This window comes from Aotus nancymaae, unplaced genomic scaffold (assembly GCF_030222135.1).
Source record: "Aotus nancymaae isolate 86718 unplaced genomic scaffold, 86718_ANA_hifiasm-v0.15.2.pri h1tg000083l, whole genome shotgun sequence".
Classification (NCBI taxonomy): Eukaryota; Metazoa; Chordata; class Mammalia; order Primates; family Aotidae; genus Aotus; species Aotus nancymaae.
In genome coordinates this window covers 7235234-7252699 of record NW_026988498.1, presented here as the reverse complement: position 1 = coordinate 7252699, position 17466 = coordinate 7235234, and the positions used below count along the sequence as shown (strand labels likewise).

At 44.9% G+C, this 17466-nt stretch overlaps 1 protein-coding gene across 15 annotated transcripts in view; it reads right to left on the bottom strand.

Moving 5' to 3' along the window:
• Positions 1-17466, bottom strand: part of CELF2 (CUGBP Elav-like family member 2) — an 854489-nt gene that overhangs the window by 47883 nt on the left and 789140 nt on the right. For all 15 annotated transcript variants that reach the window (XM_021670614.2, XM_064369076.1, XM_064369077.1 and 12 more), the window contains 2 exons: positions 16019-16082; positions 3320-3454 (listed from right to left, as the gene is read on the bottom strand). In XM_021670614.2, the coding sequence (XP_021526289.1) occupies positions 3320-3454; positions 16019-16082 (199 nt within the window). The remainder of the gene's footprint in view (positions 1-3319; positions 3455-16018; positions 16083-17466) is intronic.

Here is a 17466-nt window from a genome sequence, read left to right as displayed (position 1 = left end):
AAAGAAGAAGATAGAAGGTGGTCAGTGTAATAACATGGTACAAGAATACAGTATTATCTTTTAGACCAAAAAAGAAATATTCACGTGTGGTAACAGTAACAGTCTCTGCTAGCTCTCAAAAGTACCAGCAAAACCAAGAAATCTGCAAGCTGAATGTAAGACAAACATTATCGTCTTGAATACCTAGTTACACGCCTTCTAGACAACTTGCCTCTTACACAGAGACACAGTCCTCAAAAACAGGTTAAAAACTGGGTAACAAAAACATGACCCAAGAATTAATTAACTAAATAGAAGACTGAGGTAAACAAAGGACAAATTATCATATCAAAATAAAAGACAAGAAACATGATTAAATTAGGCTTCAAAAGACCCATGAGAAACTCATAAAAGGTGTAATATGCACTTACCTGGTTTTTATTCTTTCATGATTTAATTTCTAATTTTATTCACCACCATCTGATAATTGCATGAAACACTTATTCTAACCATGGGCAATTTAAACATTTTAATTTTTATTTCAAGGCCATGAGACAAAGGAACCTATTTATTGCCTAAGGGGATTTTTTTTTTAACAAAAATTAAAGCTTAGTCTTTCATGTTTTAAAGTCAAGACTGTTTTAAATCATTTAAAATAATGCTGTAGGGAGACTTTTCCTGGGTATGCAAAATTGAAATGATAAATTTACAATTATTAAAAAAAATTAATAGTTTAGGGGATTGAATTGTCCCTTTGCCTTCTAGATGAATTTGTCTGAAGCTTGAGACACGCTTTTAAAACAGGGTAAACCCAAGGCCCTGTGGAGGAAGGATGGGATAAGGCTTCCCTGCATCTCATGGTGTGAATGAACTGGCTCATGGTTCAAATATTGCGCCCAGTTTATTATTATTTAAAAAGTAAATAATGGCCATGGCTTTGGGAACGGTTTTCAACTCTTTTTATTTTCTAGAAAATTGCCTTGATGAAGTGGAGATTCATGAATTCTACAAACCACATTTTCTGTGACTTTGAAAAAGTCCCTGATGGAAATTAGACAAATAATTTACTTTCACTTAAACACCAGATTTTTTAGTTACACTTAAGAAAAATAACTGAAATGTAGATTTCAATCGCTGCTGCTGCTACACTTCAGGATTCTAATAAAACACTTTCAGTTATTATGCAAAGCATTCCTCAGTAGAGAAGAGAAAAATCGATCTCAGTGACACTAAGCGAGTGGTGCGTTCTGAAGGGCAGGAAGCCTCTTCCAGAGCAATAAGGGGAAGGACACTGCCTGGTGTGGGTTTGACTCCAGCAGGGAGGAAGGCTCAGCTCACAAGACATTCTCTTTCACTGCGGTTTCAGGAAAAAACTGAAAATAGTCACATGTGTTTAAAATTCCTTTTCGACCAACACCTAAGCTGTCGCCCTAGGCCATCTGAGTAGCCCACATTTTAAGAAGGTTGCGACAAGCTCACGCTCCTCCCCACGTGGGATAGAACGGACGCGGTCCGCCATGGCGCCCCCACTCTGCTCTCTCCGCCCACTGGCTCTGTCCTCTGCCTGAACCAGCACCATAGCTTCCATCACGGAACTCAGGTCTCTGCTTAAAGGTCACCTTTTGAGAGAGGGGTCATCTCCTCAAGTCCCCTTCCCCCTTTTTCAGTGGGATTCTGTCACTGATTTGTCACTTATTGCTTAGTTTTTTGTCTAAGTCCCTGGTGGACTGAAGGACTCCCAAAGGTAGGCAGCATGTCTGTCCTGCTCGCGCCACACAGCAGTTCCTGGATATTATTCTGGATTTATATTATCTACGCTGATAAGCTGATAGCTGCTTCTGCATTTGGCATCTTAAACTGACGAGCCTCTTTCGGACTAAAGATACACCAAAATGCATTAACAGCACTCCATGCTATTTTGGTGTAATCATAGAGATCACAAGGGAAAAAATATCCTACTTAAGAAAATACATTTTAATCTGATTTATGAAATCTAAGTTGGGGAGGGTCGAATTTTCTTTTTTAAAAAGGACTTTTTACAAAGGGGAAATCTATCATGTTAAAAACATTTATTTCTCAAAAGGGATCATTACAGGATTTATTTAAATAACAAGTTGGTGGGTGGCATTGAAGCTATCACTTAATTTCCTGAAATTAAGGGTGGCAAAGTTGAATTTTCAGGAATAGTATTCATTACATAAGATGAAGCCCATATATAGTAATGGGATGTTTTTGAAGACACTATACACAATGAACTCAATATGCGTGCTGTGAGATTTCAGCACATTATGGGTAAATACACCAGCTTCTCTTCAACATCTCTCAGACTTCTCCCTCCAAACCGTCCTCAGGGTGAAATGTCTTAGATACACAATGTCTTATGCAGAGACAAAGGATGACTGCTTTTTAGAGAACTGCCAGCTCTAGGAATGTGCTTCATTCCTCCCTGAAGTCAAAAGCCCTAAAACGGCCAATCTGTTGTGGGCTGTAGCTTTCGATGTGTGTTTTCCTGAAAACACATTCGCTATCTTTTATTAAAGTTTTTTCAACACTTAGCTAATCTTTGGGACACAGCTGATAAAGGGTCATGGGATTTTGAAAGTTAGAAGGAAGCTTGGAGACTGTCCAGGCCAACTCCTTCACGTAACAGAGAAGGAGGTGAGATCATCTATCAAGGTCTGGAAAATACAGAGAAGGAAAGCCAGTGAAACATTCTACTGTTTTCAAATTTAAAAAAAAACCCTCAAATCACAGTATCTAAGCAACCAAGTTATATCTGGCTTGTAGGAAAAGGAAACTGGCATCTGCTTTTGAATAAGGCAACAAAATTTGTGAAGAAAAAAAGACTTTAAATGACACAGCCCAGAATCTGACCAGACATGAGCAAAGATGTTCCCTGCTGGACTGCGGATTTTCACATCAAATGTGATGGATGGAGTCGGTGTGAAATATAACATGGGAATCATTAGGAATTTTGAGATTTAAAAGAGAATTCTAACACACAGGACAAAGAAAGACTAAGAGACAGAGGCTCTTCATAGTGGTAACAACTAGTGCTGAATGCACAATATGGACCTTTTTAAAACAGAGTGAATGTGTGAGAAGGGCTTGCGCAGTAGATTCTCTTATTTTTTTCATCTTATCCATGAAAAATAAAGGACACATTCGAATTCTGATCCTTTAAAAAAATTAAATAGCCCAATGAACTAAAGCAGTCCAGTATAGCTTCCCGGCTCCATCGTGGACACGTCTGGCCTCACCTTTTGCAACTGCAGGCATGGAAACCAACCTGCCACTCCTGCTGCATCCCCCGCAAGGAAAGAGCACCCCTCTCACTCACCGGGACTTGTCAGGGCTCCCAGGGCGCTGCTCGTGGTAGAGAGAGGGTTTGCATTGGTGCTGGTGGCTGAGGTCTGGGCCGCAGCTGCAGCAGCAGCCAGCGTCGCCAGGTTCTGCAACTGTAAAGCATTCATGCCTGTGGAGGAAGAGAAAGCTACCTTTAGCAACAGGCCTCATGCGTCTGCAGCTGTCAAACGAGAGGGCTCATCAAACTGTCAGGACAGGTGATGAAAGCACACGGCCCTATGCATGGTCACCTGCCTGGGTGGGAGCTGGGCTCTCCAGCCCTCTCCTCCAAAGCTACCCCTTTTTCAGCTCTCCCTGATGCCACTGCTCTTCCCAGAGGCCACATACCCAGAAAGGGCACCTGAATCTCTCCCTAGCAGAGTCTGTGCTTCTCCCTCACAGGGGCACTGCCTGTGCTAACCAGTATCCTCATCCCATGGCCTTCTTGCCATGCTGTCAAGTGGAAAAGACGAGAGATTTCGGTGCTGACTGGCCAGAATAGGGCCTTGTGGACTGGCAGCTTCTATGACACGGCTGCCAAGACATGAAGAGGTGTGGCAACAGCTGGAGCAGAGACTTCATGGTAAACGCAGTCCTCAAAAGAGCTACTCCAGACGCAATGATATTTCACTGGTTAAAAGCTTTTGTGCTGAAGCCGAACTCCTATGGGTTCTGAGCCTGTCCATTTATTTCTGGATATTGAGTGGCAGCATTAACTGAACTCTACCTCAAAGGGTTGTTGTGCAGATTAAATAAGTGATGAAAGCAAATAATATGGCACAACGTAAGTGCTCAGTGAATGTCACCTTTTATTTTTCTACCTGTTATTGCCACTGAACTTCTCTCTGGATTTAAATGTGAACTCCAAAATGTGTCCATAGGGACCTCAAATTTCTTATTTGATAAATACAAGAATGCTTGAATAGAAATGGCAGTTACCTTAATAGTTTTATTTGTAAAATATTTGTATTTGCCTTTTCAAGGCATTTACATTTTAAGAGGGACTTAAACTAGAATGTCTGACTCATGAAAATTATGAAAAAAAATAGAAAATTTGCATGAACATGAGTGGGATCAGCCGAGAGATTTGGAGCAACACTCTGGGGGAGGGCTCGGCCCTGGTGTCTACGCTGGAGAGTGTTAGCATTTTTTCTCCCTCTACCCCACTTCCATCTCTCAGTCCAAAGGTTCTCTAAATGATCAAAGTGTTTTTCCATGATTCACTTCACCGGAAGGCTGTGTATGTGAGAAACATGAAACAGTGGATCTCTCCCTACACAAAGAAGCTGGAAAAACGGTAGACTTCAGTTTAATTCAACCTTCTTCTCTGCTCTTAAGTCCAGAGACTTAATCAGTATCTATGGAGCAATTTTCATCTTCTTTAGGGAAAGTACCCTGACAGCTGCTTCCATAATGTGTGCAGGGGTTGCGGTTGAAGGGATGAGAATGTTCTAGCAACATACATGTGTAAGCCCGCAGGATGGGTGCAGCTCAGTGCCTGGCTGCTGGGAGCTCTACACAGCACTCTTCCGCCCCTCTGCCCTGGCCTCCTCGAGCAGGGCGCATTTCTACTAAGAACAAAGTTCCTCCTGTCTTGGCTGCTAAGTGGATTCTCATTTTGTCCAGAGTGACACTCTGTCTTCTTCCAGGAGACATCCAGACCTTTTGGCTCAGGTTGAAAGCCAAGCACCTGTTTTTCAAAACCTACTTATTTCACAGGGATGCTTGGACACGGGACAGAAGTATTTGTATAATCCTGTGAATTTCTGTAAGAAAAGGGCAGACTTCTGGCAACCCTGCTTTATCAAGTGAACACAACCGGCAAGAAAGTGCTCCCTGGTTTTCTCTCATCCAGGGTCACATGGTGCCATATTCATGAGAACGTGGGTGTTGACAGGCCCTGGTCTCATTTTTCAGTCTTACTTTAGGAAAACGGAGGAAGTATGCATGCTGCCTGGCCCCAATGCAGACCAACATGGCCCCAGCAAGGGGTTCTGCTTCCTGCATGTTTGACTCGGTGAGGGAGCACCCAGGCTGTGACACATCTCGCAAGGAGTGAGGCATGTTCATACAGATCTGTCTATGTATTCTGGGGCCTCTCATGATACGCGCTTTCTCTAACACAAATCATGACCAGACCATACCACCAACATAAGGCAGAACACACAAGAACAGGGCTTAGCCCTGAAATCAAAGCCTCCAATATGCATCTGACACCGAGTAATGACAGGCAGAGCCACCATTCTAGGCTCAGGCCAGGACATACCCGACCCTCCCAGGTAGAAGCCACAGTGATGGAGCTGTGCTGATGGCCCAGCTTAGCTGGCCCTTGGGTCAGAGGCATCAGGACCTGGCCTAGGCCTCACAGCCAAAAAGCAGACCAAAGCCTTTTGCCCCATCCCATAGCCCACTCCTAAGGAGACATGCTTTACATGTAACACACACACTTTCCATGTTAGCTGAAAATTTCTTTATCTGTTTGTAACTGTTCTGTGGCTTTCATCACACCCTATGTTGACATTATTTGTATGTATTTCTTGCCTTCCCAACTACATATCAACTCCCTTGAGGACAAAGATTTTGTCTTACTCATTTTCAAGTCCATGTAAACACACACACACACACACACACACACACACACACACACACTTTAATATATATAGTAGGTGATGAGCAAATCTATGTAAGACGAACAAACAGGGTAAGAGACAGTATGACATTTACATAAATTGCTCTGAAAAGTATTGTCTATAGAGCCAGCCAAAGTTTTCGTTTTCCCCATTCTTTATTAGTTCTTTGGTATTTCCAGCAGCATCAAATACTAGTTGTTTTCTCTCAATCATTAACTAATCCATTGTACAAACACTTACTACGGCCCATGTTTAGTCCTCATCTCAGCTACTGACATTCACTAAAGGTCCTGGAGCTGAGCCGACAGCACTCAGGTTCTCTCCACTGCCCTCTCCTTTAGGATCCAGGGCTGCGGGACTGTGTATCCTCAACATTTCTCCTCTACACACTTTACCACCCAACAGAGCACCTGACATCCTGCTCAGCCTTTCCCTACTGCCACCTGGAAAGTCCAAGGGGAGTGGATGAGTTTCTGAGGTACCACACTGGAGCATGGCTAACACTGCTCACCAGCCAGACTGCAAGGAAAGGAAAAACTGTAGGTCAAGGAAACTGAGATGAAGAGTGGAAAGGAGAGGAGACTGTGATGCCCAGCATCTGATGGATTTGAGGACAAAATCAGAGAAGAGTTGGTTAGAACCAGTCAAATAGTAGGATCCATATTTGCTCATCCACCCATCCACTTAACCACCCACCCACCCACCCATCCCTCCATCCATCCATCCAGCACACACTCATCCATCCATATCTCCATCATCCACCCACCCACCCACCCATCTGTCCAACCCCATATCCACCCAACTATCCATCCATCTATCTAACTTTCCATCCACCCATCCATTATCCTGCCACCTATCTATCATCCACACAGCCATCCATCTCTCATTCACATACCCGTCCATCCCTCATTGTGTGATGGATCCTCCCACCCATCCACCCATCATCCATCCATCCACCCACCTATCATCCAACCACTCTACTCTGTCCATCATCCTCCCACCCATCCATCCATCATCCACCCACCCATTCATCCTTCATCAACACACTCGTCCATCCCTCATTGTGGGATGGATCCTCCCACCTACCATCCATCATCCATCCACCCATCTATCCATGATTTACCTACCATTCATCCATCATCCACCCATCCACTTATCTATCCCACATCCATCCATCATCAACCCACCCATCTATCCATAATCCACCCACAGTCCATCCATCATCCACCCTTCCACTCATCATCTACCCTACATCCATCTATCCACCCATCATCCACCCAGCACACACTCATCCATCATCCACCCACTCCTCTATCCATCATCCTCCCACCATCCATCCATCATCCACCCATCCACTCATCATCTACCCCACATCCATCTGTGATCTGGCACTGATTAATGACAGGCAGAACCACCATTCTAGGGTAGGCCAGCGGGTCCCCCTCCAGGACATATCTGATCCAAGCATCCATCCATCATCTACACACCCATTATCCACCCATCCTCCATCAACCACACATCCACTTACCCATCTATCCATCATTCACCCCTCATCCATCATCTACTCAATCCATCTACCCACCCACCCATCATCCACTCACCTATCCATTCTTCATCCATCAGCATGCATCTATCCACTCATCTATCATCTATTATCCATCCATCCATCCAATCACCCACCCATCCACCCACCCAGTAGTTACTGAGTGGCCATGATGGGCTACACCCTTTGCAAGACACTGAGGATAAAGTAGAAAACATGATAGTCTGTGTACCTGAGGAGATTTCTGGATATGGGAGCAGGGAGATGCCAGGGAGTGGGGAAGAGATCCTGCCATTTCATCAGTTTCTTGAAATAGGCCCAGATTCAGAATGAAATCCTTCCTGAAGTCTTTGATTCCATGGGGATGGTAGAGAAGCATAGGAAAGCACAGGCCAGCTGAGGAGCTGTAGGAGGTGTCATCCCTTCCAGCCTGTCCCTCTCCTAGTCCCTGAGTGCTGACCCAGGAGGCTTTGATGGTCCTCCCAACTCTGATTTTCAGAAATAAGTGCTCATAAGCCAGGTGTGGTAGCGTGTACCTGTAGTTCCAGCTACTCAGGAGGCTGAGGCTAGAGGATCGCTTGAGCCCAGGAGTTCAAGTTCAGCCTGGGCAACAGAATGAGACCCCATCTCTTAAAGAAAAAAGAACTAAGTGCTTGTACACCAGAAGTGAGGCAGGGCAGCTTACCTGCTCATGTTTCTGGGTTGGGGCCCCCGTTTCTGGCCCTGAGTCCACATTTCTGCTTTTCTCAATGTAGGGCTGGTATAGAGACATCTCTTTCTTCACATGGATCTGTGTTTCTCTAGCTTGGAACACACAAGCTCTATGGTGAAACCAGGGACAACAGCAGCAATCACCACCACCTCCTGAAGGCAGCACAGGCTGGTCAAGAAGAATGCAGGCCCTACTCTCACACAGCTTGGGCTGAAAGCCGGCTCTGCCTCACCTACTGCCAGCCTGTTACCTGGAGCAAGCTCGTTAACTGTTTGCACCTTGGGGTTTTCAACTGTGAAGTGGGAATGAAGTAGAACCCACCTCTTGAGAACTAAGAGATTAAATGGGACAACATACAGAAAGCTCAAACAACAATACCTAGTGCGGAGTTAAGCTCAGAAAAGAAGCTCTCAGACTAGTAAGTGCAGTAATACCGTCTTAAACGATGACAACACAAGCACGAACAAAGCGCGTGCCAGGCAAGCTCCTCAGCGCTTTACCTGTGTGCTGCTATTAGGGTTCCTAACACATCCACGTGGTGTGGGCACTGTGACTCTTGTACATGTTACAAACAGAGGAAATAGAGGCATGAAGAGGCGAAAATACCACGAGTCACTCTCCGAGGGCCACTCCCTGAAATGAGAGGGTCCTCCCCCTGCCAGGCTGGCCTGCCCATGAGCTGCCTTCTGGCCTCGTGGTCCTCATCTAGAGCTCTTCTGACCTCCTTTTCCTTCTCCTACTGTGCGTGGGTCTCCATTTCCTTCCTTAAACTCTGCATCTGAGAGAAGTTTAGGAGGGGCAGGGAGGGAGGAACAGGAAGAAAAGGGTTGATCCAGCACAGGGCTTCAAAAGGCAATGTGGCCGGGGCCCAGAAGTAAACTGCACCCCACAGCTCCCCATATCTGCTAGGAGTGGCCTCGCTCACCCCCACCATAGTCCGAACAGATGGGAGACGCTGGGGCAGATTCCAGCCTAGCGCTGCTTCAGCACGCAGTACCGCTCCTTGCCCCAGGGTCCATAAACACTGGGGCCAATACGAATATTTCATGCATGCCACCTGAATGCCAGAGGGCTGGGACCGAGCTTGTGATCTTGTCTTCATTTGCAGCTAAGAACTAGGTTAACCAGTTAAGCACTGCCTACTTCCTATGTACGTGTTTTGCTCCCTAAATCAGTTTGGCAGTTAACACATATTAGATATATTTTGAGACAAGGTGTTGCTCTGTCACCAGGGCTGGAGTACCATTATGGCTCACTGCAGCCATGACTTCCCAGGCTCACGCAATCCTCCCACCAGAGCTTCCCGAGTAGCTGGGACTACAGGCGCTCGTCACCACACCCAGCTTATTTTTGTAGAAAAGGGGTTTTGCCATGTTGCACAGGCTGGTCTGGAACTCCTGGGCTCAAGAGATCCTTGCCTGCTCCAGCCTCCCAAAGTGCTGGAATTACAGGTGTGAGCCACTGTGCCTGGCCAAATTTCTTAACATGATTTCCTTCTGCATCCATCCCCAGAATCCCAGATATCCAAGACCGCTGGCCTTAGCTGCCTCAGTGACCAGACAGAAGCTCGTCTGCCACTGCCTTAGTCTACCCCACATCAGGCCCCTGAACTTGGGGCTTCTTAGGCAGAGGTCCCTGACAGGATTCAGGATCTCTGCAAACTCTCTGAAATTTTATGAAAAAGTATGTGTGTGCAAACGTTTTTGGTGACAGATCATAAAAAGTTGAACTTCTGACACATTCAGACAATCTGAAAGAGATACAAAGGGTGGCAGAAAACCACTGCACGAGCACCCAGAGGTGGAGCGATGACTTGGGCCATCAGGGACAAAGGAGAGCTGAGGAGTGAGGACACAGAGAAGAGGGAGGATGAAGGAGACAGCGCTTTCTCCTGTTCTGAACGCACACGCAGGCACGCCTACACAGGCATACACATGCACACCAGCACCAGAAGCAGCTAGGCGAGCCTGAGCTCCTCCTGTCTTAGCTATCTTCCTGGGCACAGGTGACACTGGGGGAGGACCCAATGGAAAATGGAGCCAAAAAGCCCTAGAGAGCAGCCCTTGAGACCCCCAGGACAGCCCCTGCCTCCTGGGCATCTCATTCCAACCAGGACTGAGCCTAGAAAGCAGAGGCCACAGTCCATTCATTGTCTGTCCAACCTGCCCCACAAACATCCCCGCACCTAGTGATCTATGTGCTACTGACCATCTCACACTGTCACACTACAGTAATAACCTGAGGTGAGAAGAGTGTGGGGACTGTCATTGACCCCAGTGTTCCTGGGCACTTCCCTGGCAACAATGCACATCCCCAGTGGCTGATGACTCGGCTCCTTCCACCAGAGATGCACCCACAGCCACATCATCACCCAGAACATGGACATCTCACTTGCCTTCCCCTCCGACACAGGGGAGAAGCTGTTTCGGGGAAAGGCACTGGTCCGATGAGCGGACACCAGCTAGGGGAGCTGGGTGAGGACAGAGGTTTACTCTCCCCCTCCTTAGCCAGACCAGGCTTCTCAGGCACAGACTTCAGGCACAGGCCTGCTCCTGGATGGGGCCCAGGGCCTCTCCTACAACTCCCCTTATTCCTCCCCAGAGCTAGCAGTGGGCTTCGCTCCTGCTGCTCTGGAAGTCTTCTTTCTGGTTCCCTTCTGTCTCTCTTTTCTGAGATGTGTGGGTGCCCTGTCCTTTCCCCGTCTCAACCTCTCTCCCAGGCACCTCGTCAGTCTGCACCCCCACGTCACACTTTCTCCCACACGCTCATCCTGAAAGGGTAGCAGACGGAGAGGCATGAGCATGCACTTGGTAAACAGTTCCTTTCCGAGAACAAAAATGACATTAACTTCATGAAGTTAATGCTCAGATGGGCACCTCTCGAACCAGGGGCAATAATCCGGGTGACTGAACATGGAACACATTTAAATAAGTTTTAGTAACTCTAACAATGGGCTATCAAGATGGCAAATAAAGTCGGGAATACAGGGATTCAACTTTTCATTCAGTACTTGGGGAAAAAAATCCTTCTCAAAATGAAGAAATTATGTACAAAACAGATGCGCAATATGCCTACTTGAAACTTAACATTAAAAAAAATTATTTATAAGGAGAAGGGCATGAAAATTTAATTTAATGTTCACCTTAGGTAATTTTGTGTCTTATTGTTCATAGCAATTACCATAAATCTGCATATCAATAAGCATGAACAGATGTCAGTTGTTACAAGTGCTTGCCAATCAGGTCTGTTAAAAAGTGACAGATGGGTGGTTATAGAACGTTCTCATAAGGCCTATTAGCACATTTGCAGGAAGTGTCTGCAGTGTGGACTGCTGGAGACTCAGCTTGGGGAGGAACCAAGTTCTGCGTGGGTCTCTGTGGATGCAGCAAGCACACTTCACAACTCCGGGAACACCTCCAATTCCAGATTCTCAGACCTCGGATACGCTGTTTTTGCAAATGTCTTCCCTCCTCTCCACTTGTGCCAGACACCAAGACACTCTTCTAAGAGAACAGATCTCAAATTGATAAAAGGAGAGCTGCTGCAGGGTTTTAAGCATATATTTGCACTCTACAATTTTATTGTTACCTTCAAAACTTAGACCAGATATTCTGGAAGGGACTATACTACTTGCTTTACTCAGAATCAGAATGAAAACGAAGCTGTTTCCTTCTGTTCATCAAAGGACACTTCCGCCGCAGCTTTAGAACCTCTGTAAGTGGTGTAGTAACAATTCCTTATCCTAGAAAAAAAAATCCCCTCCAACAAAGAAAAACTCACTCGTGATAAACTCAAGATGTTTTTCAGGATGAAGGGAGGCAGCTTTCCTGTTACCATCCCTGAAGTGCTTCCTCTCTAACAGTGCAGGGGCCGTGAGACCACGCGGCGCTGCAGCTGTGTTTACACAAACACACCTGAAGGGGCTGAGACAGAGCACGGTTTGCCACCCTGGGGGCGGCCTGCAGCTCAGGGTTTGCATCAGTGAGTGGATCTGAAGCTGGTTCTGCCACTTACTAGCTTAGTGCCTGCGGACAAGTTTGCTAACCCATCTAAGCCTCAGTTGCCCACCTGTGCTATGGGCTACTTAGAGTCCCTACCTCATCAAGTTGTTGTGTTATTTGGGAATTCTGTATCCTGCTCGTTGTGAGGTCACTGACTAGTGCTGTGGTCTCACATTACTCACTTAACCTTTTCATCTTCCCCTTTTTCAACTGTAATGTAGTAACAAAGTGATAGTCATGTCCTTAGCTTGCTATGATTAACTGCATGCTTTTTAAAAGGAGCTTTGTTAAAAACAAACAGGTAAAACACTACCCCTAGTTTTTCTATTACGATGCTCTTTTGAGTTGATAGTTGTTATAAACAAATGAAACGCAGAGAGGACACTTTCTCTTACTCCTTTTCTCTTTCAAGAAAAATCCCAGCTCTTAGCCCAAACTCAGACCCCAAGTTTCTGAGATTTCAGAAATTCACTGAACAAATATCACAGCTGAGTGAGAAATGCACAAGTTTTTATCAGAAGTTTTAAGAGGGAAAATAAAACCAACCAACTTCAAAGAGGCACAGAAAGTAGATATAAAAGCCTTCAGTTTATAAAAGTATGCTCCTAATCCATTTTCTGCTTCTAAATTCCATATTTAGTAAAGGTCCTCTTTTATAAACACCATAAAGCACACCTGAAGTTATTTTTAGTTTGAGGGAAAAATGGTTAAGAGTTTTTGGGAAAGAAAGCATAGCTGATGTCTCATTCAATTTTATAGATTCAACTACTCAGTAACCAGTCGTCTAAAATGTCTATTTTTCCTATTTGGTTTTACTTTATTTTCTCCTGAAACTGAAAATGTTTTATCCATATAAATGTGGCATTTTAAACTCTAGCTATAAACCTCATATCCTGAAGGACAGACCAGTATGTTTTGAGAGTTGTTCACAACAAAATATTACTCGTTTCTGAAATTATTTTTCACTTTTGGCGACAGTATTCCAGGCTGGACCACTTGAATTTTAGATGCAGATATATATATATATATATATATATATATATATCTCAATGTAATACAGAAAAATTACATCTGAATTGTTTATGTGCTCACTCTTAAGTAGGACACAGTATCAATCACCCAATAAGCATTGTAACATCAGGCGGTGTTTGGGATAAATAACCTCTTGAGTTTCTTCAATCCCACTATCATATGCTTTCTACTGTGTTTGTTACATTTTATGTTATACAAACTATCTCCAAATCCCCAACAACTCATTTGTAAAGATACTGTCATTAGTTTAATGTTCTTTTGGTTTATACATATTGCTGAAGTCAAATTTCTTAATTCAAAAACTGGGTATTTAACTTAAGCTCCACAGGGGATTTATGTCGGTTGAGTGATAAATCTATTCACTCATCCACTCAAGAATACTCATGAGCAGCTCTTAGAGGAGAGAGGGCTGAGTCTGACAGCCACCAGGCTATGCCCTCCTGGAACACTGAAGAGTCAAAGAGTAGGGAGTATCCAGGAAGGTGAGGGCAGAGGGAGGGAAGGAAGGAAGGGGCTCTGGGGAACGTGGAAGAGAGGTGCCCCTCTCACATTTGGGGAAGCTGGGAAAGCTTCTCTTAGGAAGGAACCTCCATCACCCATCCACCATGATCACTGTGTAACACCGGTGCAGATTCATGGCAAGGACAGAGAGGCCATATAAACTTTCCTTCACTGGTGGCAAAAAATACTCCAAACCGTAATACTTCAAATATGCATGAAGATGAGACCTGATGATCACTATAAATGCAAGGTATCCTTTACAGAGCCTGACAGCTACACCTTGAAGACTCTGAATATTCCAAATACTCCGAATACTCCAAATGATGGTCAAGAATGGCCTGTTCAGCATTTGATTTCCTAGCCTGTGCGGACTTGTGCTCAGTTTCACACATTGAGGATTCAAGAAATGGATAATTTGGGAGGCTCAGAGCACATACAGATTGCCTTTAAATTAGCCATCTGCTCCTCGGCACCTTGTAAGGTGATCCAAGATACCCTGAGTTTTCAAATGAGCATGCAGAGTGCGCAGGCACTGGCATCCTGACCTGCAGCTGGTGTGGCACAGTCACATACATCCTAATGAGAGGTGACAGGGCACACTGTCCACCCAGGACGCCACGCTCGGCGGCAGCCTTGGGACCCAGTGACCTTCTCTGCATAATTCAGCTGTGGGAGTGGGAAAGCCTGAGGCCTCCTCTAAGGAAAGCCCCTAATTTCAATCCCGGTGAGTCCATAGTGTTAGAAGAAAAGCAAATCTCCCATGGGCTGAAAGTGTGACAAATCTTAGCATTTATTTTAGAGCTTGCAATCAGGAGGTTTTCTCTTTTAAAACACAAAACATCCCCTGAATATTTTACTTATCTCTCTCCAGTTCCTTTCATAGAATTAAAAGTAAATTAACCATTCAATGTGATTCTTAGCTCCAACGCCAGCTTCCCAAACTGTGTAAGATGCTGCTGAATGATTTAGTTATTTATCATTTCAAGTTATATTATTTCTAATAATCCAGAAGGTATGTTACAACAGAACCATGTGGCAGTGCCAACAGAGTTAAAGCCCAACGATGATTTCAGAAGTATTTTTATTGCAGGCCAAGGAAGGCTGTCAGCTGATGAGTTTCCAGGACCCTCCGGCCACAACGGCTGGGCTGCCAATCACCTAACACACCCAGGGAGAAGCCTCCTTGAAAGTTTTTCCAGATTCATTCAAAGTGAAACAAACAAACAAAAAAACAAAAACAAAAAAACCCAAGGATATATATTAAAAAAAAACACACACACACACACACAGAAATGTGGAAAAAAGGAATTTTCATGGTGACAAAGAAAGCAAGCATCATTGTGCACATGAAGGTTTCACTGCACTGAATTAGGGTGTCCTTGATTAAAACAAACCACGCTTGGCTCTAATATGCCAAAAACCCGTTCTTCTCCTTGCCCTCTTCCCCCACCTTTTTGGAATCAAACAAGGAAAAGGCTCTCTGACCGTTCCTCATGGCAGGTTAATGGGCACCTGTGTTCTGATTTATCACACCCGCTGCCTTCCCTGGCCCTGTGTTAGGTGGGGAAATCAGCACGGAAGGTGGCTCGGCAGGAGTGACCTTTCGCTAATCACTGCACCTCAGTTACTACTGGCGCAGCTCATTAGAAGAAGGAATCCTTCAACGAGCTGGCTTTCAAACACAGTCACACTTTGATTTTTTCGAGAACAAAGATTATACTTTCACATAAAAGCTTCTGATGCACAATTCTGTCAACTGGGGCACTACAGTAAAAAAGGCGCCCTGTTAATTGTCTGTCGTTATCAAGGGGCTGCAAACCGCATCAAAGATAGGCCTGCAATCCTGGCTTTCGTTATGGAGGTTAGAAATCTTTACTGACTATTATTCAGATTTTAGAGGGGAGTCAATCATTTGTCTGCTCTAGATATAGGAATCTGGCTGGAAAGTCCCCAGTAATCAATCTTATTTATAAAAACAACAAATGACTACAGAGTCATTTGTTGATCCAGTCATATGTTGATATAGATGCCAAGCAGGATTTCTCAGCCCCTTCATTCTACAGCTGTCACGCATAGGGAAGGTGGGCAGGTAACCTGAGAGGTAGCAGACACAGTTGAGAGCAGGAGGTTCCAACGTTAACACCTAAGACAGAAAGCTAACAAGTCTGATGATCACTCCTGGTTCTCTTCCCCTGCTGCTTCTCTTTGCCCTGAGAACCAACCCCAAATTCTGACAATGGCACAGTCAAAAGGAGAGGCGTGCTTCCTGACTTACCTGCCATTTGTTGAATGCCACTGAACGCACCCAGGTTGCTGGAGGAGGTGGCCTGCTGCAGGAGCTGCGGACGAATGCACAAGTGCAAAGTCAGGGCAAGGTGGAGAAGGTGAGAGCAAAGTAATTTCCTCATTAAATTGGGGACAAATTTGGTTTACTTTGCATTTACAGAGTTGGTTGCTCCTGCCTACTGATGGGCTGAAGGTCCCAGAGCTGGGGCTGTAAATCCATATTCATGTCTAATCTCTATTCAGAAACACAGACACTAGGGAAACTCACTAACACTGCTGCCTTAAAACAATTAATCAATTTACTCCTTTTAACAACCAGGTGTTAAATCTATTGAAACCAACATAGCGTGACTAATTATTTCTCTCTGTAGTCTAGCAGTTACCATAACTCATCTCTGTCAATCAGGGTCCATTCCCTCCCTCTCTTCTACTTTCCAGCACCGTTCAGCTTTCTTCACCCTTCATCAGAAGCACATGGACTCACTGACTCTGGTGCCAACATAAAGATCATCATGGTAACTACTAACATGAATGCGTCTATTCACAGCCGTACAGCTGCAGCCCCCACTACATGACCACGCAAATGGGCAGCTGTTTTAAAAGTCTTCACTGCAGAGAGAAACATACAGCTTGTCAAAACTCAGAATTGTTTGGTGCTATGTACGTCGAAGTCACGCATTGTGAATGTCAATCTTCAAAAAAATTAAACTACTTGTGAGAAAGTCTGTTTTCCACTAGTGCTTTCAGGGATGCATTTTTCCTGCCATGCAGAATGAATTGGTGCCACGAGAGAAAGGCATGGAGCCCCTGGAGTGCAGCTGCACTTGTCCAACTTAGCTGCACTGCAGGTTAACTGAGGTGAAATACGGAGCGCTGGGCTCCGCTTACTGCTATTCTTTTTGGTAAGGTAGATCAATACAAAAACATACAGCTGTCTCCTAAGAAGCACAGATTTGTCACATTTATTGTTGAAATACTGTTGTCATACTATGTGCTAGGAGGAACAAGATTAATTCACTATTTTAGAAATAGCTTTCAGAGCCAAGTGTGGTGGCTCACATCTGTAATCCCAGCATGTTGGCAAGCCAAGGCAGGTGGATCAGTGGAGGTTAGGAGTTCAAGACCAGTCTGGACAACATGGCAAAACCCCCAACTCTATCAAAATTACAAAAATTAGCTGGGTGTGGTGGCACGTGCCTGTAATCCCAGCTTTTCAGAAGGCTGAGGCATGAGAAGTTGTTTGAGCCTGGGAGACGAAGGCTGCAGTGAGCAGAAATGGTGCCCCCACACTCCAACCTGGGCGACAGAGCGAGACTTTGTCTCGGAAAAAAAAAAAAAAAAAGCTTTCAGAATTTATTTGGGGCTCTATGAAACCATCTAGAACACGGTTCCTCTGGGGAAGTCCAGGTCTTTCCAGTTTGATATGAAAAACCCTAC